We start from the raw sequence: 15249 nt of genomic DNA, 5'->3' as shown, positions 1-15249 counted from the left end.
TTGTCTCTGACTCCTGTGATGACTGTGGCCTTGAATTCTATTATAGTCCTCTTTCAATCTCACAGGTTTTGATGGAGTTGCTTTGCTATACGTAGTGAGTGCAGCCAGAGACACGAGCTCAACAGAAATGGGCAATTTCTCTTTCTTTGGTTCTTTTTTTTTATATGTCGCTTGGTTTGAAAGCCCAAAAGTCCCTTTCAGTAGCTCCAGGAGTGCCAGCGCATCCGCATGCTTCCAGTAAACAGGAGCTAGAGTACCGTAGATCCGCTCGACGCCCGCATTTGATGGCTTTATGAGAGAGAAAGCTGCGCCCTTCTAATAAACAGGCAGCTGATTTCAAAGGGCATAAATTGCTGTGATATATACAAAATGATTTTCCATCCAGATAAGATAAGCTCACTTCTGAGGGGAGACAGGGCTTCATCAAATTCTGTCAACAAACCGAGGAGATGCATTTTAAAAAGTTTAGCCCTTTGAAACTACTGGAAAAAAAACTGGAAACTTTCCTCTTTTTAGAAAAAATAAATAAAAAATTGAGTCTGTAATGACTTCATCAGAGTCCTCCACCCATTTCTTTTACCCCCTACTGGCTGTTGTTAAATAGCAAAAAGGTCACAGATCACAGGACACACACACACATACACACACACACACACACACACACACACACACTGCGAGCAGCACAGGACACACAAGGGAAAGCTAGCAATCCAAGAAATTGAACCCAGAAACTTCTGGATATGAGGAAAGGATGTTCTTCCATTAAAAGAGAGGAGAGGGAAAGAGCACATGGGGAATCAACCGTAAATGAGGAAGTTCTGCATAATCCCTGACTGTGGAGATCTACAGTGGAGCTAGAAGTGACAGTCAGACTCAGGGGTCGGGGGGGTCACGGTGCACTCACTCTCTGCTAATGAGATATCTGGTCCCACCGGCTGCCACTGCCGCTGACACCCAGAATGCAGCTGTCACCGCTGCCGTGCTGCTCTGTAAAGGCCATCCCATTACTGAAACCACAAACTTCGCCACGTAGGAAACTCAAAAAAACCCACGCGGAAGAGCGGTGACAGCTCTGGACCGAGCGAGGGGACAAATGGTCCAGGGCCCGGATCAGGGGGGGAGTCCTCATCCAGTTTAGACAGCTCATCCACCCTGGTGACTGTGTTTTCTAGGTGGAATGTCAGTCTGGGATGGGGGGGGGAGAGGAGGGTCCCAGACAGACACATCAGAGGCCAATCCTGGGAAGGCGTGAGGATTGTTTCCGGACAGCGATAAAGTTCTACAAGTTAACACCAGAGAATTTAGAAGGGAACTAAAACCTAAAAAACCTGTTTTTCCCCTCAGAGTTGCTGTTTTTGTTGGACTGATCAAAGGTTCCCCCAGTCTGGCAGCAGTGTGTAGTGTGTTCTCATGCGTTATTTAGTGATCACAGGACTGATGCAGAATGGAAGAGGCCTGCAGTGGTGGTGGTGGTGGTGGTGGTGGGGAGGGACACTTGAGGCCCTGCCTCACACTCACCAGCAGGGCAAGATAACAAGATGCTGGGCTTCATTCCATATTCAAGGAGTGTAAACAGAAGGTGGAGAGGCTGTCCTGCTCCTCATTACTCCTGAGCTCCCGGAGCACATCGGGATACAACTGTAGACTAGAATCAATAATACATGTGTGTGTGTGTGTGTGTACATATCAGGCACCAATATATACATTCTATGAACAAAAGGAGGGAATTTCAAACAAGTGAGGACATTTTATCATGGTCCTAACAACTTCAACAGACTGTTAGAGGGTTAAGACATGGTCAGTTGGTGGTTTGGCTTTGGGTAAGGAGCTGTGGAATGTATGATGTCTATGAAAGTCCTCACTAAGACAAAGGATATGTGTGTGTGTGTGTGTGCGTGTGTGTGTGTGTGTGTGTGTGTGTGTTCGTGTTCTTGTACTTGCAAATTGACTACCAAAATCTTCATTCTACTAGAAAACTGAGGACATTTTTGGGGATTAAGGACATTTTAACCCATCCTCACTAGTTCAAATTATACATGAGTATTGTGGACACACACACACACACACACACACACACACACACACACACACACACACACACACACACACACAATCCTTTCATGTGAAACTATGCGGAAAAACATTCAAGGACAAAATATTTTGTATGACAATAATCAACCATTCCAGACGTGACACATGCACTAATGAAAAAACAAGAAGATTAGCATCAAACCGGAGGACTGTGGGGAGGTCATGGAATTGGAGCTGTTGTTTCAAAAAATGCCAGTTCGCTTATTCACACGAGAAAACAGCAGCCCATGCGCCTCAAACTTTCCAAGGTCGCGTTGGAAAGGTGATGAAGCACATCCGCTGTCCCAAACTCTGTTGTCAGGGCTTTGGGGGTCGGGGGGGTCAGTTTGGAATGGTCACATCTGCATACAGGTGCAACAGTGGCATCATCTCCAGATGTAGTGTGAGGTAATTACACAGGTAAGATCCAGTTGCTGAGGGAGGTGAGTCCAGGACAACATGACACGTCGTCACGGTGACACTTTCACCTTTATACAGCCTAAACTACATGTCATTGAACTAGCTGTTTTACTGTTCTGAGGCTACAGCGTTGATGTTTTGCTTGGCTAACTGTTACTGACTCTGCACACACACATTCTTTTGCATTATGGGGGGGGGGCATATTGTTTGAAACGTCAAACGTCTGCTTGAGAATGAACCCATGCTAATTAAAAGCTGTACAGCAAAAGCGGAGCGCGTACCAGCGATTAGCCTGCTCCCCCCTTGTAACCGTCGATGGTGCTGACAGGGAACCTGTTGATTAATCTGCATCCGACAAAGAGACGCTGGAATAATGGCGGAGCCGTGACAGCGCACCTGATGCAACCTGATCCGTCCTTCAAAATCTCTGGATTCTCCTTTGGACGCTCCGCACAATCCCGCGCTCCGCCTCATTTGAATATGAAAGGCCACAGCGGGCCCACGCCGTGGTGATTGATTATCAGCAGGCTGTGAGAATGTTTGTCACAGTTCCGTGCCGCAGACCCCGCCGGGGCTTGTTTTTAATATCAGAAACGCGCTATTGATTTGCTGTTTAACAATTTTGAGCTGAGGCGCGGACCGCCTGCCGTTATGGAGCAAAAACTCCGCAGATATCGATTTTAAACTGTAATGTTCCTTTTTTGGAGTCCACATCGGAGTGTTATATCCAGAGTAAAGAAACGGAGGACTGGTTCTGAGAACGTGCATCATGGGCCTCTTCAGCCTGATCATGGTGACTACCGGTCCTCGCTTTGGCTGATTCCGGCACCTCCTTCGGCTCGTTTCTTTTCCTGCTCGCCGTTTCCTCTTTAATCAGACGCTGGAATGAACTACAATCAGCTGTAATTATTTCACCGCACACCGAGCCAGTAACTTACTTCGCCAGTCTTGGAAGGCTAATTTTAAGATTCCCCGCTGTGTTTAATATTTCTTTGAACAAGGCTGCGCCACGGGAAGGACTTTTGTACTATTTTTTTTAAAATTGTAACTGAGCATGACGAGATTTCACGTTGTAGTTTTCCTCTCCGGTTCAACTTAACCCCCCACGGGGCTTCAGCCGTAGCTGCTGATGTACAGTCTTCTGCGACTGGAGGGTCGCTGAACGTCCAGGAACCAGATAGACACTTTAAAATCACAAAAATGCCTCCATTAAACAGCAACCACCCTCCCCCCTCGCCTCTGGGGACACATGCATTGATTTCTCATCAGGTTATGCTTTTCTTTTTTGGTAAAACATGGTCAGTAAATCAGAACCAATCTGAATCTACTCCGCCTGTGTTCTGTGATAAAGACGCTGCTCCTGTTTTTGTTATCAAGCAGGTGTAGAATCTCCTGGTTATTGATTTGTTTTCCTTCCAACAAGCTTTAAGATTAGAATCAGGATGCTGCTTATACACAAGGCTAGAGTTTGGGTGTGTGTGTGTGTGTGTGTGTGTGTGTGTGTGTGTGTGCGTGTGTGTGTGTGTGTGTGTGTGTGTGTGTGTGTGTGTGTGTGTGTGTGTGTGTGGACGCACAAGACCAGCAGAAGAGCTCATTTCACCTCACAGGTCCTCGCTATTGCATCCATATCACACGGGCTGAATTAAAGCCTTACAGGCTATCAGATGGCTCCCCTATAGGAAGCACATTTCAGATTCTGACATGATGCAGTTATTTATACGCACTTTTGTTCCGGCCTTGGGTTTACGATGGGCCCTTGATACTCCGGGGATGATGAATAATAACGGACCCTTCGGCATTAAGGAGATATTATCTTACGCACTCATCTCAGAGACGCTCTGAATATGAAGATCACACAGCTCCGCTCACGATGGAACCCAAAGGAAGACATTTCCGTAGGTGAAACCGAATGACGTTCTTCTCTTCAGTTTTCCAGTGATTGATAACGGATCGTGGACCCCTCCAGTGGAGGACGACCTCCTGTCTCCGCCACCTCATGACTGCAATGGCGCTGCTAACAGAGGAGTCATTTCCATTTTTAATGGCATTTGCCCCCACTTGACATTTCTGCTGCTGTCGTGTGACCTTCCGACTCCTAAATGTCACCAGTAATCACTACGGCGCTCCTCCACCTTGATCCCGGCTTGACCTTTTCATGTCTGCTGGATGTTCTTGTTCATCGGGATCGTGGTCACGACATCTGTCACAGCCTCTCCAAAATTCTTTTAAAAAAGCTCACTTTCAAATGGTATTTGTGGCTTCAACTTTCACAGAAACACAGAAACTGCAGGTGTCGTTGCACAAGCCTCTGATGTTATTTTAGTTTACAGATTCTACATTTGTGCGAGCGGAAGCTTCATTAATTAATTGAGTTTTGGATTACTGGCTGTGTGTTTAGAGATTTATTGCCAGAGGTTTCAGCTTCACTCAGCCAGAGATGCGCGGAGCAGGAATAAAATCTGTGTTCTGCAGGGTTCAGAAAGGAAATTCAGCCGGTTCGCTTCAGCCATCACTCACCTTAATTAGACAAGATCACTTAGAGGAGTTTAAAAAAAAAAAAGAAAGAGTGATGAGCTCGGAGGCGTGATGAGCCAAGCTGAAATGAGATGCCTGAAAACTTTAGCGTTCACACTTCCCTTTAGCTGGACTTTAATTATTGCCAACAGATTATGCCAGAAAGTGCCAGTAATATTCTTCTTTGGCAGAACCGGATGAGTCACTGGCACCATCATGAGCACTCTCGTGGAAATACGGCGGGCCTGAACTTCACCACACTCTCTGCTGTCATAAAAGAGCAGAGGATGCTTTTTGATGCCCTTCCAGGATGATTATGGTGTGAAGTGGAGAGGTAGTACGTTTAGACTGGTGGCAAAGACAGAAGGAGAAGAAAGAGAGAGAAAAACTGGCCTTCATGTTGGTTTCCTCAGGCCCGTGACGCATTCCACAGTTGAGGAGAATCTGTTGAGAGGTTTATACGTCTTGGTGTGAATATCTAAAACCATAGATGTTTGACTGAGGAAAGGGCTCGTCGTCTCTTAGGACGTCTCCTTTTGTAACTGAGTACCTTGTGCAGGCTGCCAGATGCATAATCACCTTGGATACATTCTCCAGGAAGCAGCTTCAGGCCTGGACTGCAGATGGGTACAAAGGGCCGAACTACCAGTACCTTTATAAAAGCACATCAGTGAGAAGCTTGCTATTATATTTACCGTTTTCCACATACGTTTAAAGTAGTTATGTATCTAATTTTTAATATATTTAATATATAATATTTGTATACACACACACACACACACACACACACACATATACATATTTGGACCTTCCTCAAGACGGTAGGAACTTCACTCTGAGTAATAAAGTGTTGATATGCATCGAATCCAATCCATATTTAAATTCGGACGCCACGAGGAAGTGACGTCAAAAACCGGACCTTTCACAATAAAACGCCGGAACCCAGGAGCGCTGATTTCCGGGTTTGCCGGAGGGGGCGTGGCCGAAGCGTCCAGGCTGATGGAGGAGTTTAGTTTTATTCGACTGTTTCCAGCGTTCACCAGAATGTCTCCAGTCAGCTGACGGTATGGACGCCACACGGAGAATTTGACCACCACAGAATCTCCTAAACAACCTCCGGTGTGATTTAAGCCGCCGTAAGTCTTTTTCTCCTGTACTTTGTTGAGGCACTTTATTTTGCGTGTGGAGCCTGCACTTTAAAGCGCATCCAGATGCAAAGCCGCCTTCATAAACTTCTTTTCTGCCATTGTTCTGCTGTTCTCACGGTATTTTTGTCGGTTTTAGCTGAATACCAGTCAGCGTCCACCATGGTGCAGGAATACCAGTCCCCAGTGCGGGTCTACAAGCACCCATTTGAGTTGATAATGGCGGTGAGTAGCCTGCACAACATCCCACAACATTTCCACAGCATTCTGGAACTTTCACGGCTGAATAAAGTCACATCTGCGGGCTTCATTCTGCTCCTCATCAAACTGAAAGAGAAACATATGATTATATTCGGCATTACGGGTCTTAAAACGCTTCCTTCCAAAGGAGGCTGCAGTAAATACAATGAAATGAGTGTTTTAATGGATTTCTCTCAATACTCGGCTGTAATCTTTCGGTGGTGTGCTTGATTAAGTGGCCTACAGCTTTCACTGACTGTGCACTTCAACAAAACCTCTGTTCTCCTGTTTTTCTCAACCCTCTGTTCTTATGTAACCCTTTTATAAACTTGGGAAAGATAAGCCTTGCTGAGCTGTCTGGTCGACCAAACCATACATGGCCACAGTTTTAGCCAGTATTCAGCACACAGCGAACCTGCTTTCACTTTGACTAAATGGGTTTAGGAACCAAGAATAAAAGTAGGACGGCTTAAAAGCAGGAGAAGTCTGTTTTTACCCACTTTTACTGGGTTTTCCTTCAGTTACACATTAAGGAGCCGAAATATGCGACACCCTCATGGGGCGAATGTGAACTGTAACTAACTGTCCCGATTGTGAGCCTCCTTTTCCCACAAAAGACCCTCTGAAATTCCTCCTACGCCTCTGCGCATTATTCCGAATGATCTAGACGATAGGCGTAACTGAGAGTCACGGCCCCTGTGACAATATCCCGGCTTCAGCGGCATAAAGGAGAGCGCGGAATGGAAAGCGGGCCACATCCTCCGCTCCTATTCATCTGTTTGCTTGATCGTTGCTCCCCTGGCTCAGCCTGTCACCGACGGTCTCCAGGTTATTACCCGGAGTCTTTATTCCCGTCAGGGATATTTGGTGAATATTCAACCAGCGCTACGACATTGTGGCCCCCCACTCAGCACAGAAATGTGGGGTTTTAGACGGAGGTGCTGGAATTTGCCTGTCTGGGCTCGACGCCCGCAGAGTTCAATCAGCTGCAGACGTTCAACTGTGAGGGGTGCTGGAAATTAAATTTCCTGACATTAGACCAAATCTCCTGTTTCCACTGTTTGTACCGTTGCGTAACACAGCTCGGCGTCTTCTGTTTACCCGGGAAAGCTTCTCATTAATTTGCTGAGCGACTAATTCCCTTTAATTAATTCGGATTTCTCATGTGTTGCAAGGTGCACACGTGTTTACTTTCTTTCTCGCCTGCAAATAAGAGCTCTTCCTGCTACTATTTTTTTTGCTCAACGTCCTGGACTGGCCCGGATTTCCTGGCCCATTACAGCCTTTATTCTTTCCCGCTCTTGGTTACTTATTAACAAGCATTTATCAGCAAAAACACCTCCACTCATTGCACAGCCTCAGGGAGACCATGACTGGTCAATATTGACAGGTGAGTTACGGCGGTTATAACACAAGCCGCTGTTTGACATATGTCCGACTACACGTTCCCAAAAAGGTCCTCTGGTGCCCTGGGAGACCTCGCTGGACTGGCAGAAATGTTTTTACACACTTCACTGTTGGTGTGGAAGGAAAACAGCAGGCTGGGTGTTGGTTTCAGAACTTCTGGGTATGAAACATGGACGGGGAAAAATAAATTGGCTGTGATATTTTTGGATTCAAATGTGACAGTCTCTGTTTTTGCTGCTGGCAGAAAGTCTGAAGTAAGACATTTTCTAAAATGAATGATTGATGATCCCTATTTCCTTCATCTGCATGTGAATTGTTCCCTCTGCCCAGGCCTACATGAGGAGGTTCCCAAAGTGTCCCCTGATCCCGGTGTTTGTCGACAGCGAAGTCATCGGCGAAAACCACAGCGACGACGGCGCCGTGTCGGTGACGGAGAGGCGCTGCGTGATTGACATAGAAGCCCCGCGGCTTCTCAAGCGGGTACTTGCCCTGCACGTCCTGGGATGGCGGCGCTGTGCGGATTCAAAAATGAACCCAGTGAATCTCCTGTGTGCAGATCGCAGGTGTGGATTACCTGTACTTCCTCCAAAAGAACACGCTAAATCGCAGGGACAGGACGCTCCAGATTGAAGTCCACAACGAGACCTTTTCCAGCAGAGTGGTCGTCCGCGAGTGCTGCAACTACACGGTGAGCGTCCGAACCCGGAGCTGAGCTAACCTAACCGTGCCTCATTCAATACACTTGCAGAGCCAAAAAACAAGAAAGTGATGATAATATATTGTCCCTTTTTCAGGTGCATCCAGAGAACGAGGACTGGACGTGCTTTGAACAGACCGCCAGCCTGGATATAAAGTCTTTCTTTGGCTTTGAGTCCACAGCAGAGAAGATAGCCATGAAACAGTACGCCAGCAGCATCAAGAAGGTTTGTGAGTCTGCATCTGGCGTTTAGTTCTTCTTTGTCTGTTCTGCGTCCCGGTGTTTATTTGGAAGTATCCCCTCTGTCACCCGCTCAGTCCCAGACCTTGTCTGCTCTCTGTTTTGAAGGGGAAAGAAATTATTGAATACTACCTCAGGGAGCTGGAAGAAGAAGGGGTGACCTACATACCTCGCTGGACCCCGCCTGTTGTCTCCAGCACGGCCATGGCCGTCCCAGTAAAGGCCGGGCCCGACAGTAGAGACCCCACCTATACATCAGAACAGGTCGTCGGCACCCCTGATGGTAGGTCCAGTAAGTGTTGATGTTCCCCTGACTTGTTTGCTTTGATTCCTCAAATGAAAGCAGAGGATTGTACAGAGACCCGGATCCTTTTAACCCGCAGATATGGATCAAAAGCCTTAAAGCACAAGAGTATATTGCAGTGCTGATCCAGGTTTTGTGGTGGATTTGAAGATCGAAGATTTCCTTTCCCATAAGCCACTTTTAAATCTCCTCTTCATGACTGACATTTGATTCAGGGTGATGGCGGCGCCATTCTGAACAGTTTTCACCCTCATTACACCTCTGTGACCTTTACAGAGGAGGCCCATCAGGCCCAGGTTGTCCTGTGGAAGAGCGGGAGCTGTCACCTCAACATGAGGGAAAGAGCATGAACCTCCCATGTGGTTTTACAACCGCCTCGGAAATGGAAACGGAGTGACTTTCATCACCTTCCCACGCATCTGCTCTGGGAAAGGGATCACATTTATAGAGCAAAGGAGGATATAAAACCAATATAAATATTGGCGTAGCTCGCCGCAGCTGTTAAGATGATGGATCTGAAGATGCTTTGTTGTCGTGAAGCTTGAATTGCCTTTTAACCAGGTCGTCTGCTGGGGTTTGATCAAAAGGGGACGTGTCTTTTGTGTCTTCCCCACAGACAAGCTGGACGCCGACTACATCCGACGTTACTTGGGCGAGTTAACGCCTCTGCAGGAGAGCTGTTTAATTCGGCTGCGCCAGTGGCTCCAGGAAACCCACAAGGGCAAGGTCACACAGTTTTCTTTAACTACAGAGCCACTAATCCAGTTATGTAAAACACAGAATTATGCACAGACGCTCAGTCTAGACTGCTTTTGATGAACGGCAGTCTCCCAACATGTCGGCTAAAATGCTTTCAATGACGCTTTGACCCCCACTCTGCTGCGCAGATCCCTAAAGACCAACATGTGCTGCGCTTCCTGAGGGCCCGTGACTTCAGCCTGGACAAGGCCAGGGAGCTCTTGTGCCACTCCCTCACCTGGAGGAAGCAGCACAAGGTGGATTTCCTGTTGGACACGTGGGAGCGCCCGCAGCTGCTCCAGGATTATTACAGCGGAGGCTGGCATCACCACGACAAAGGTAGCCCCCCCACCCCCCCAACCCCAACCTCTCATTTATCTGTGCCCCGCTGTGGCGGATGTAAGGAGGTCGGTCAGGCATAGACGGAAAAAGCTGAGCTCCAGGTGTCGTGGCTGAAAATGAGTCACCGGTGTTAATGGCTCAGCTCAAGCCATTTAAATGTCATGTTGGACACGGTGGACGTCCTCCCCTTTACACAGCCTGTTGCACTTTGTCCTGTAATCTCTGATTTCCTCCGTTTTTGTCCAGACGGCCGTCCTCTCTACGTGTTGCGTCTGGGACAAATGGACACAAAGGGCCTGGTGCGAGCCCTGGGAGAGGAGGTGCTACTGAGACAGGTAACCCAAAAATATCTCGTCTTCAGGGAGCTCTGCAACCATTTGATTGCATCTTCAGTTGGACTCATACCTATTAAACCCTCCGACTCAGATCCTGTCCATCAACGAGGAGGGGCTGAGACGCTGCGAGGAAAACACCAGGTTCTTTGGTCGACCAATCAGGTGCCAGAATTGATGCTTTTAGTTTCTGGTGGTTAAGGTACAGACATGTGTGCGTGTTGGTGCTCACGTAACATGTGCCATTACACAGCTGCTGGACCTGCCTGGTGGACATGGAGGGCCTCAACATGCGCCACCTCTGGAGACCAGGGGTTAAAGCCCTGCTGAGGATCATCGAGGTGGTGGAGGCCAACTACCCCGAGACGCTGGGCCGCCTGCTGATACTGAGGGTGCCTCGAGTGTTCCCAGTCCTCTGGACCCTGGTGAGACTGGAAAAAGTTACTGACGCATGGGGTTTAGCATGTAAGCTTTGTGGAGCGACTGGGCGCTTCACAGAGAGCGATCAGAGCTGAACAGCAGATGATAAAGCATGTTGTTTCCTATCAAAGGTCTTAAAATAGCTGATGCAGCTTCCTCAGTCAGCCTTGAGGGTTTAGATCCAAACACTGTCTCTATGGGCTTAAACAAGCACTCTGAAATAAACACAAGACTGTTGCCTGAATGGCACAAAGGGCACAGCGGCACATACAGGGCTTACAGCTCTGATTTTAATAGAAGATATGCTACAGAAAAGTAATAAAAAATACATTTTTCCACCACATAAAGCTACAGAGATACAGGCCAGGGATCAAGGTTAAATTCATCTTATTTTTGATGTGGCCCATTCATTTATAATGACACACCAAGGAGACTCATCTCTAGAACAATGAGATGGTCCCTAAAATGACCCCTGAGGCACACCTTATCTGATTCAAGAGGAAAGCACGAGGTGTGCAGTAAGTTATTTGATAGAACATAAAGACCCTGCAGAAGCCAGGCAGAAATCCCACCCTGACGTGCTGTTGCTGTCGGTCTTTTTAAAACCAGCTCTGAGTACAGCGAAACAGTGAGTCCACAGTGATTTTTTTTTTTTTTTTTCTCTCATCAAGATTCAGCCTTCCCCTCCATCCTGGTTCTTTTGTTTGCATCTTTTGTTAGTTGCACGGTTCAGATTGATGTGCTCCCAGATGGAGATGCTCTCTTTGTTTTGGCTTTGTTTCTCTTCAGGCCCACCCTGAAGTGCACATTTTTTCCCCCTCAAACCTTCAAAACAAACATCCTCCTTTTTTAAAATAATAAATATAACCTTGTTAGTGGTGCAGGGCTTTTGGGGGACCCCGTTTCCACCCGTATGTTATATGTAACGCTTCAGATGGCATATACGCTGCCTGCTGAGGTTAATAATAAAGCCCTCATTGACTAATTTCTGGGTAGACACTTGTTCAGTTTTATTAATGCAATAGCTGAATGTGTGCAGGCAAATAGTGAATAAGAGGAGCAGCACGGTGGTGGATCTGCAACACATTGTGGAATTTGTTTCTTAGTATGTAGCTGTTCAGTATCTATTAGAGTGAATGCATGTGTAATAGGGTGGAACTTGTATAATAGTACAAGCACAGCAGCATAAATGAAGACACTAACAGTGATAAAAATCAGTGGAGCTGTGCTAAAATATTAATAAAGAGAGATGCCGTGACTTAATGCATATTGATGCCGCTGATATTTAAGTTGTGCGCTTTTCCTGCAAATAGACCTACTGTCCAATATTTCCAGCGTTAAAGACTTTGGCTTCATGCTGTAGTGCAGAATTGATGCCTTATTCTGCATTATGGATGTGGCATTTCAGTGTAATGGAGAGCTTTGAGTGATGTAAAGACTCTGCAGAGAGGTTAACCAGCTCCAGCCACACCAGGGGCCAACCAAAATGAAACTAGGGGTTGTTCTATTGATGGGGAAGAAAGCCTTGATGAACCGTTATGTTGTCTGATGTCGTCTGGATGCAGGTCAGTCCACTGATTGATGAGAACACGCGCAAGAAGTTCCTCATATTTGCTGGAAATGACTACCAGGGTCCAGGGGGACTGGTGGACTACATGGATAAAGAAATCATCCCTGACTTCTTGGGAGGGGAGTGCATGGTGAGGGGGGCCGAACACCAACTCTGCATTGCCACAAAACGAGATCAATTTCTCCACTCACAGTAATGACTGTTGGCTGTTTTTCCAAGTGTGAGGTGCCTGAAGGAGGTTTGGTCCCTAAATCTCTGTACCGAACGGCAGAGGAGATGGAGAGCGAGGAAAACCACCTGCTGACCGACTCCATCTATAAAAGTGCCAGCATTTTTAAAGCTGCTCCGTTTGAGGTACCCTGTCCCAGTTGTGCTGATCCTCCTGAAGGCTGCGGTTTTATACAGTGGGTTATACTGCCACCAGCTGGAGGAAACCGATACTGCAGGCCACTCTTAACAAGACGTGATTAATGGCCCTCTGTTCCCAGTTCTGTGTTTCTAATCTCCAGACATCTTCCTGCAGATGGTAATCGAGATCACCGAGGCCTCCTCCGTCATCACTTGGGACTTTGACGTATCTAAAGGAGATGTTATTTTCACCATCTACCACTCCAGGAGAGCTCCACAGGTGCCCAAGAAGGACACCCTGGGAGCCCACACCCTCCCTTCCCTGGGAACTGTGAACATCCAGGTGATAGACAAGAGCTGGATACTGGGGAAGGACTACAGCATGGTGGAACGTGCACTCACCTGCAGTGAGGGGGAGAGCATACAGGTCAGAGGCGGGACAATTCATTTCCACACTTTCCGCCCGTTGCTTTAAAGCGGCTGATGCTGGAGCTGTCGTCCGTTTAATCAGGGCTCCCACGTAACACGCTGGCCTGGCTTCTACATCCTCCAGTGGCGCTTCCACAGCCCCCCTGCTGGCACCGCCTCCAACATTTCCCGGGTGGATGATGTTCTGGCCTCGCTGCAGGTCTCCTCGCACAAGTGCAAGATCATGTACTACACCGAGGTGCTGGCCTCCCATGACTTCAGGTCAGTTCCTTCGTCTGCTCCCCTGTATCAAGCAGCTCCTCCTTTGGTATTTGGGTTGATTGCAATCTCTTTGGTGAGTAGTTGATGACTGTTTCTTACTCTCCCAGGGGGTCCATGACCAGCCTAGAGTCTTGTCATAGTGGCTTCTCTCAGCTCAGTGCTGCCACCACTGCCTCCAGCCAATCACAGACCAGCTCCTCCATCTCCAGGTAGCGGCAGGTGCAAGTCGACCTGCTGACCTTCAACTCCAACCGTGTCTTAAAAACAGTTTCGGGTTCACGAATCAGAATTTCGAGAACAACTTGACATAAATGTCACTTTTCTGGTTTACTATAATGTGTCCGTGTGTGTCCATGTGTGTTTGTCTCACCTTGGTTGTGTTCACCTGTGTTTTTGTTTCTCGTCCATGCCCTGATAGTAAGCGCACATCAGTCCTTACTGTATTACTGACTTGTCCACTAGATGGCAGTGTGCGTCGTCGATCTAAGCTGCATTTCATGTGTTCACCGCGCTTTGCCTCACACTGTAAGCACAAAGAATGAATTAAATAAAGAATTTCTCACAAGAATTCAGCCTGAGCTGTGGAACGTGTCCTCCAGCTGTGTTGACTGCAGAGCTGCTGCGTCTGGAGTTAATTGGAATAATTGCAGATCTGAGTTGAATAAATTATGTTTATAGAAAGAGATAACGTGTTAAAAATGAGTGGGGATGTGAAGTCCCATTTCAAGTAATCCCCTTCTCTCCCTCTCTCCTTCGTGTAATATTGCTTCGCGGGCTTGTTAGCGCGTCGTGGCTGATTTGAATGCGGAAATGTGCCGCCATTTGTGACCTGGCATATAGCCAGGCAGACACCTCATTTGAATTAATTGTGTTTAATTTCCATAAACTTATTAGAGGCTTTCGGCTAAAGTTTAATTGGAATATTTTTTTATTTTATTTTAACGTTTGTCTTCTTGGTAAGCTAATGTCTGTCCCGGTGCCGCTCGGCCCGGCCCGGCCCTGGTCCGAGTGGTTTTCTGATCGCATCTGTACCTGCTGGCGGGATGCTCCAAAGAGGAAGTGGACAGACTTCGCCTGAAGCATATTTGCTGAATTATTCAGCTTGTTCTAATGACCTCCCAAGACACACATTGTCCACATAAATAGGAGCAGCTCTCTCCTGATCTGGGTAATTTGCTGTTGGAACCTTTTTCTGAGCTGGATGATCTTTTATGCTCCTTGGAAAACGAGCTTTATTTTGCACGTGGCTGCAGAACGCTGATTAAACTGCATGTGCTAAATAGGTTAGAAGCTTGGCATGACCTGACGCGGCCTTCCCAACACATGTGGCACCTGTCATTTACGGATATAATTAATATAAAAACAGCAATTGCGTATAAAGTATGTGAGAGAAGACAAACACCACTTCATTAAAACCCTGCGAGCCTGGCTGCATTAGTCTTCTGTCGTGACCTGATTGACTCTACAGGTGTGGTGGTTGCCATGACCACCGTCCCGATAACCTCGGGTTCTGGCTTTTGCACCTGTTGATTGGTTTCTTCAGCCACCTGCTGCTTTTCAGCAGGACAAAGGAAGAGGCCTTCAACTGTTATTGACCGTGACCTCGTCTTTCATCATCGCTATCCGTCACATGGGAGCGCCCGGTAACACTCTCCAGAGCTTCCTGTTGCTCTTATGTGCACCTGTTGTCAGTGATATACACTAACATCCACCTGTTCCCTCTGTTGTCATGGAATATTTTGGTATATTGATATTTTTGTTCTGCATGAGAT

General features: G+C 47.2%; 1 protein-coding gene across 1 annotated transcript; it reads left to right on the top strand.

Annotated features, from left to right (window-relative positions):
* Positions 1-5970: 5970 nt before the first annotated feature.
* Positions 5971-14055, top strand: LOC101073061 (SEC14-like protein 1). Its single transcript, XM_003964496.3, has 16 exons — positions 5971-6140; positions 6289-6374; positions 8127-8276; positions 8353-8484; positions 8591-8719; positions 8842-9016; positions 9654-9763; positions 9925-10114; positions 10364-10452; positions 10544-10614; positions 10703-10874; positions 12435-12569; positions 12659-12793; positions 12963-13214; positions 13299-13477; positions 13585-14055. Exons 2-16 carry the CDS (start codon positions 6312-6314, stop codon positions 13688-13690), a joined length of 2088 nt encoding a protein of 695 aa, XP_003964545.2. The 5' UTR covers positions 5971-6140; positions 6289-6311; the 3' UTR covers positions 13691-14055.
* The last annotated feature ends 1194 nt before the right edge of the window (positions 14056-15249 follow it).

This window comes from Takifugu rubripes, chromosome 5, assembly GCF_901000725.2.
Source record: "Takifugu rubripes chromosome 5, fTakRub1.2, whole genome shotgun sequence".
NCBI lineage: Eukaryota > Metazoa > Chordata > Actinopteri > Tetraodontiformes > Tetraodontidae > Takifugu > Takifugu rubripes.
This window is presented reverse-complemented; position numbering and strand designations above follow the sequence as displayed.

Coding starts and splice junctions, on each gene's coding strand:
- LOC101073061 (XM_003964496.3), top strand. CDS start 6,312: ATGGTGCAGGAATACCAGTCCCCAGTGCGGGTCTACAAGCACCCATTT. Junction 8,277..8,352: donor CCCCGCGGCTTCTCAAGCGG/GTACTTGCCCTG, acceptor TCCTGTGTGCAG/ATCGCAGGTGTGGATTACCT. Junction 8,485..8,590: donor GCGAGTGCTGCAACTACACG/GTGAGCGTCCGA, acceptor TCCCTTTTTCAG/GTGCATCCAGAGAACGAGGA.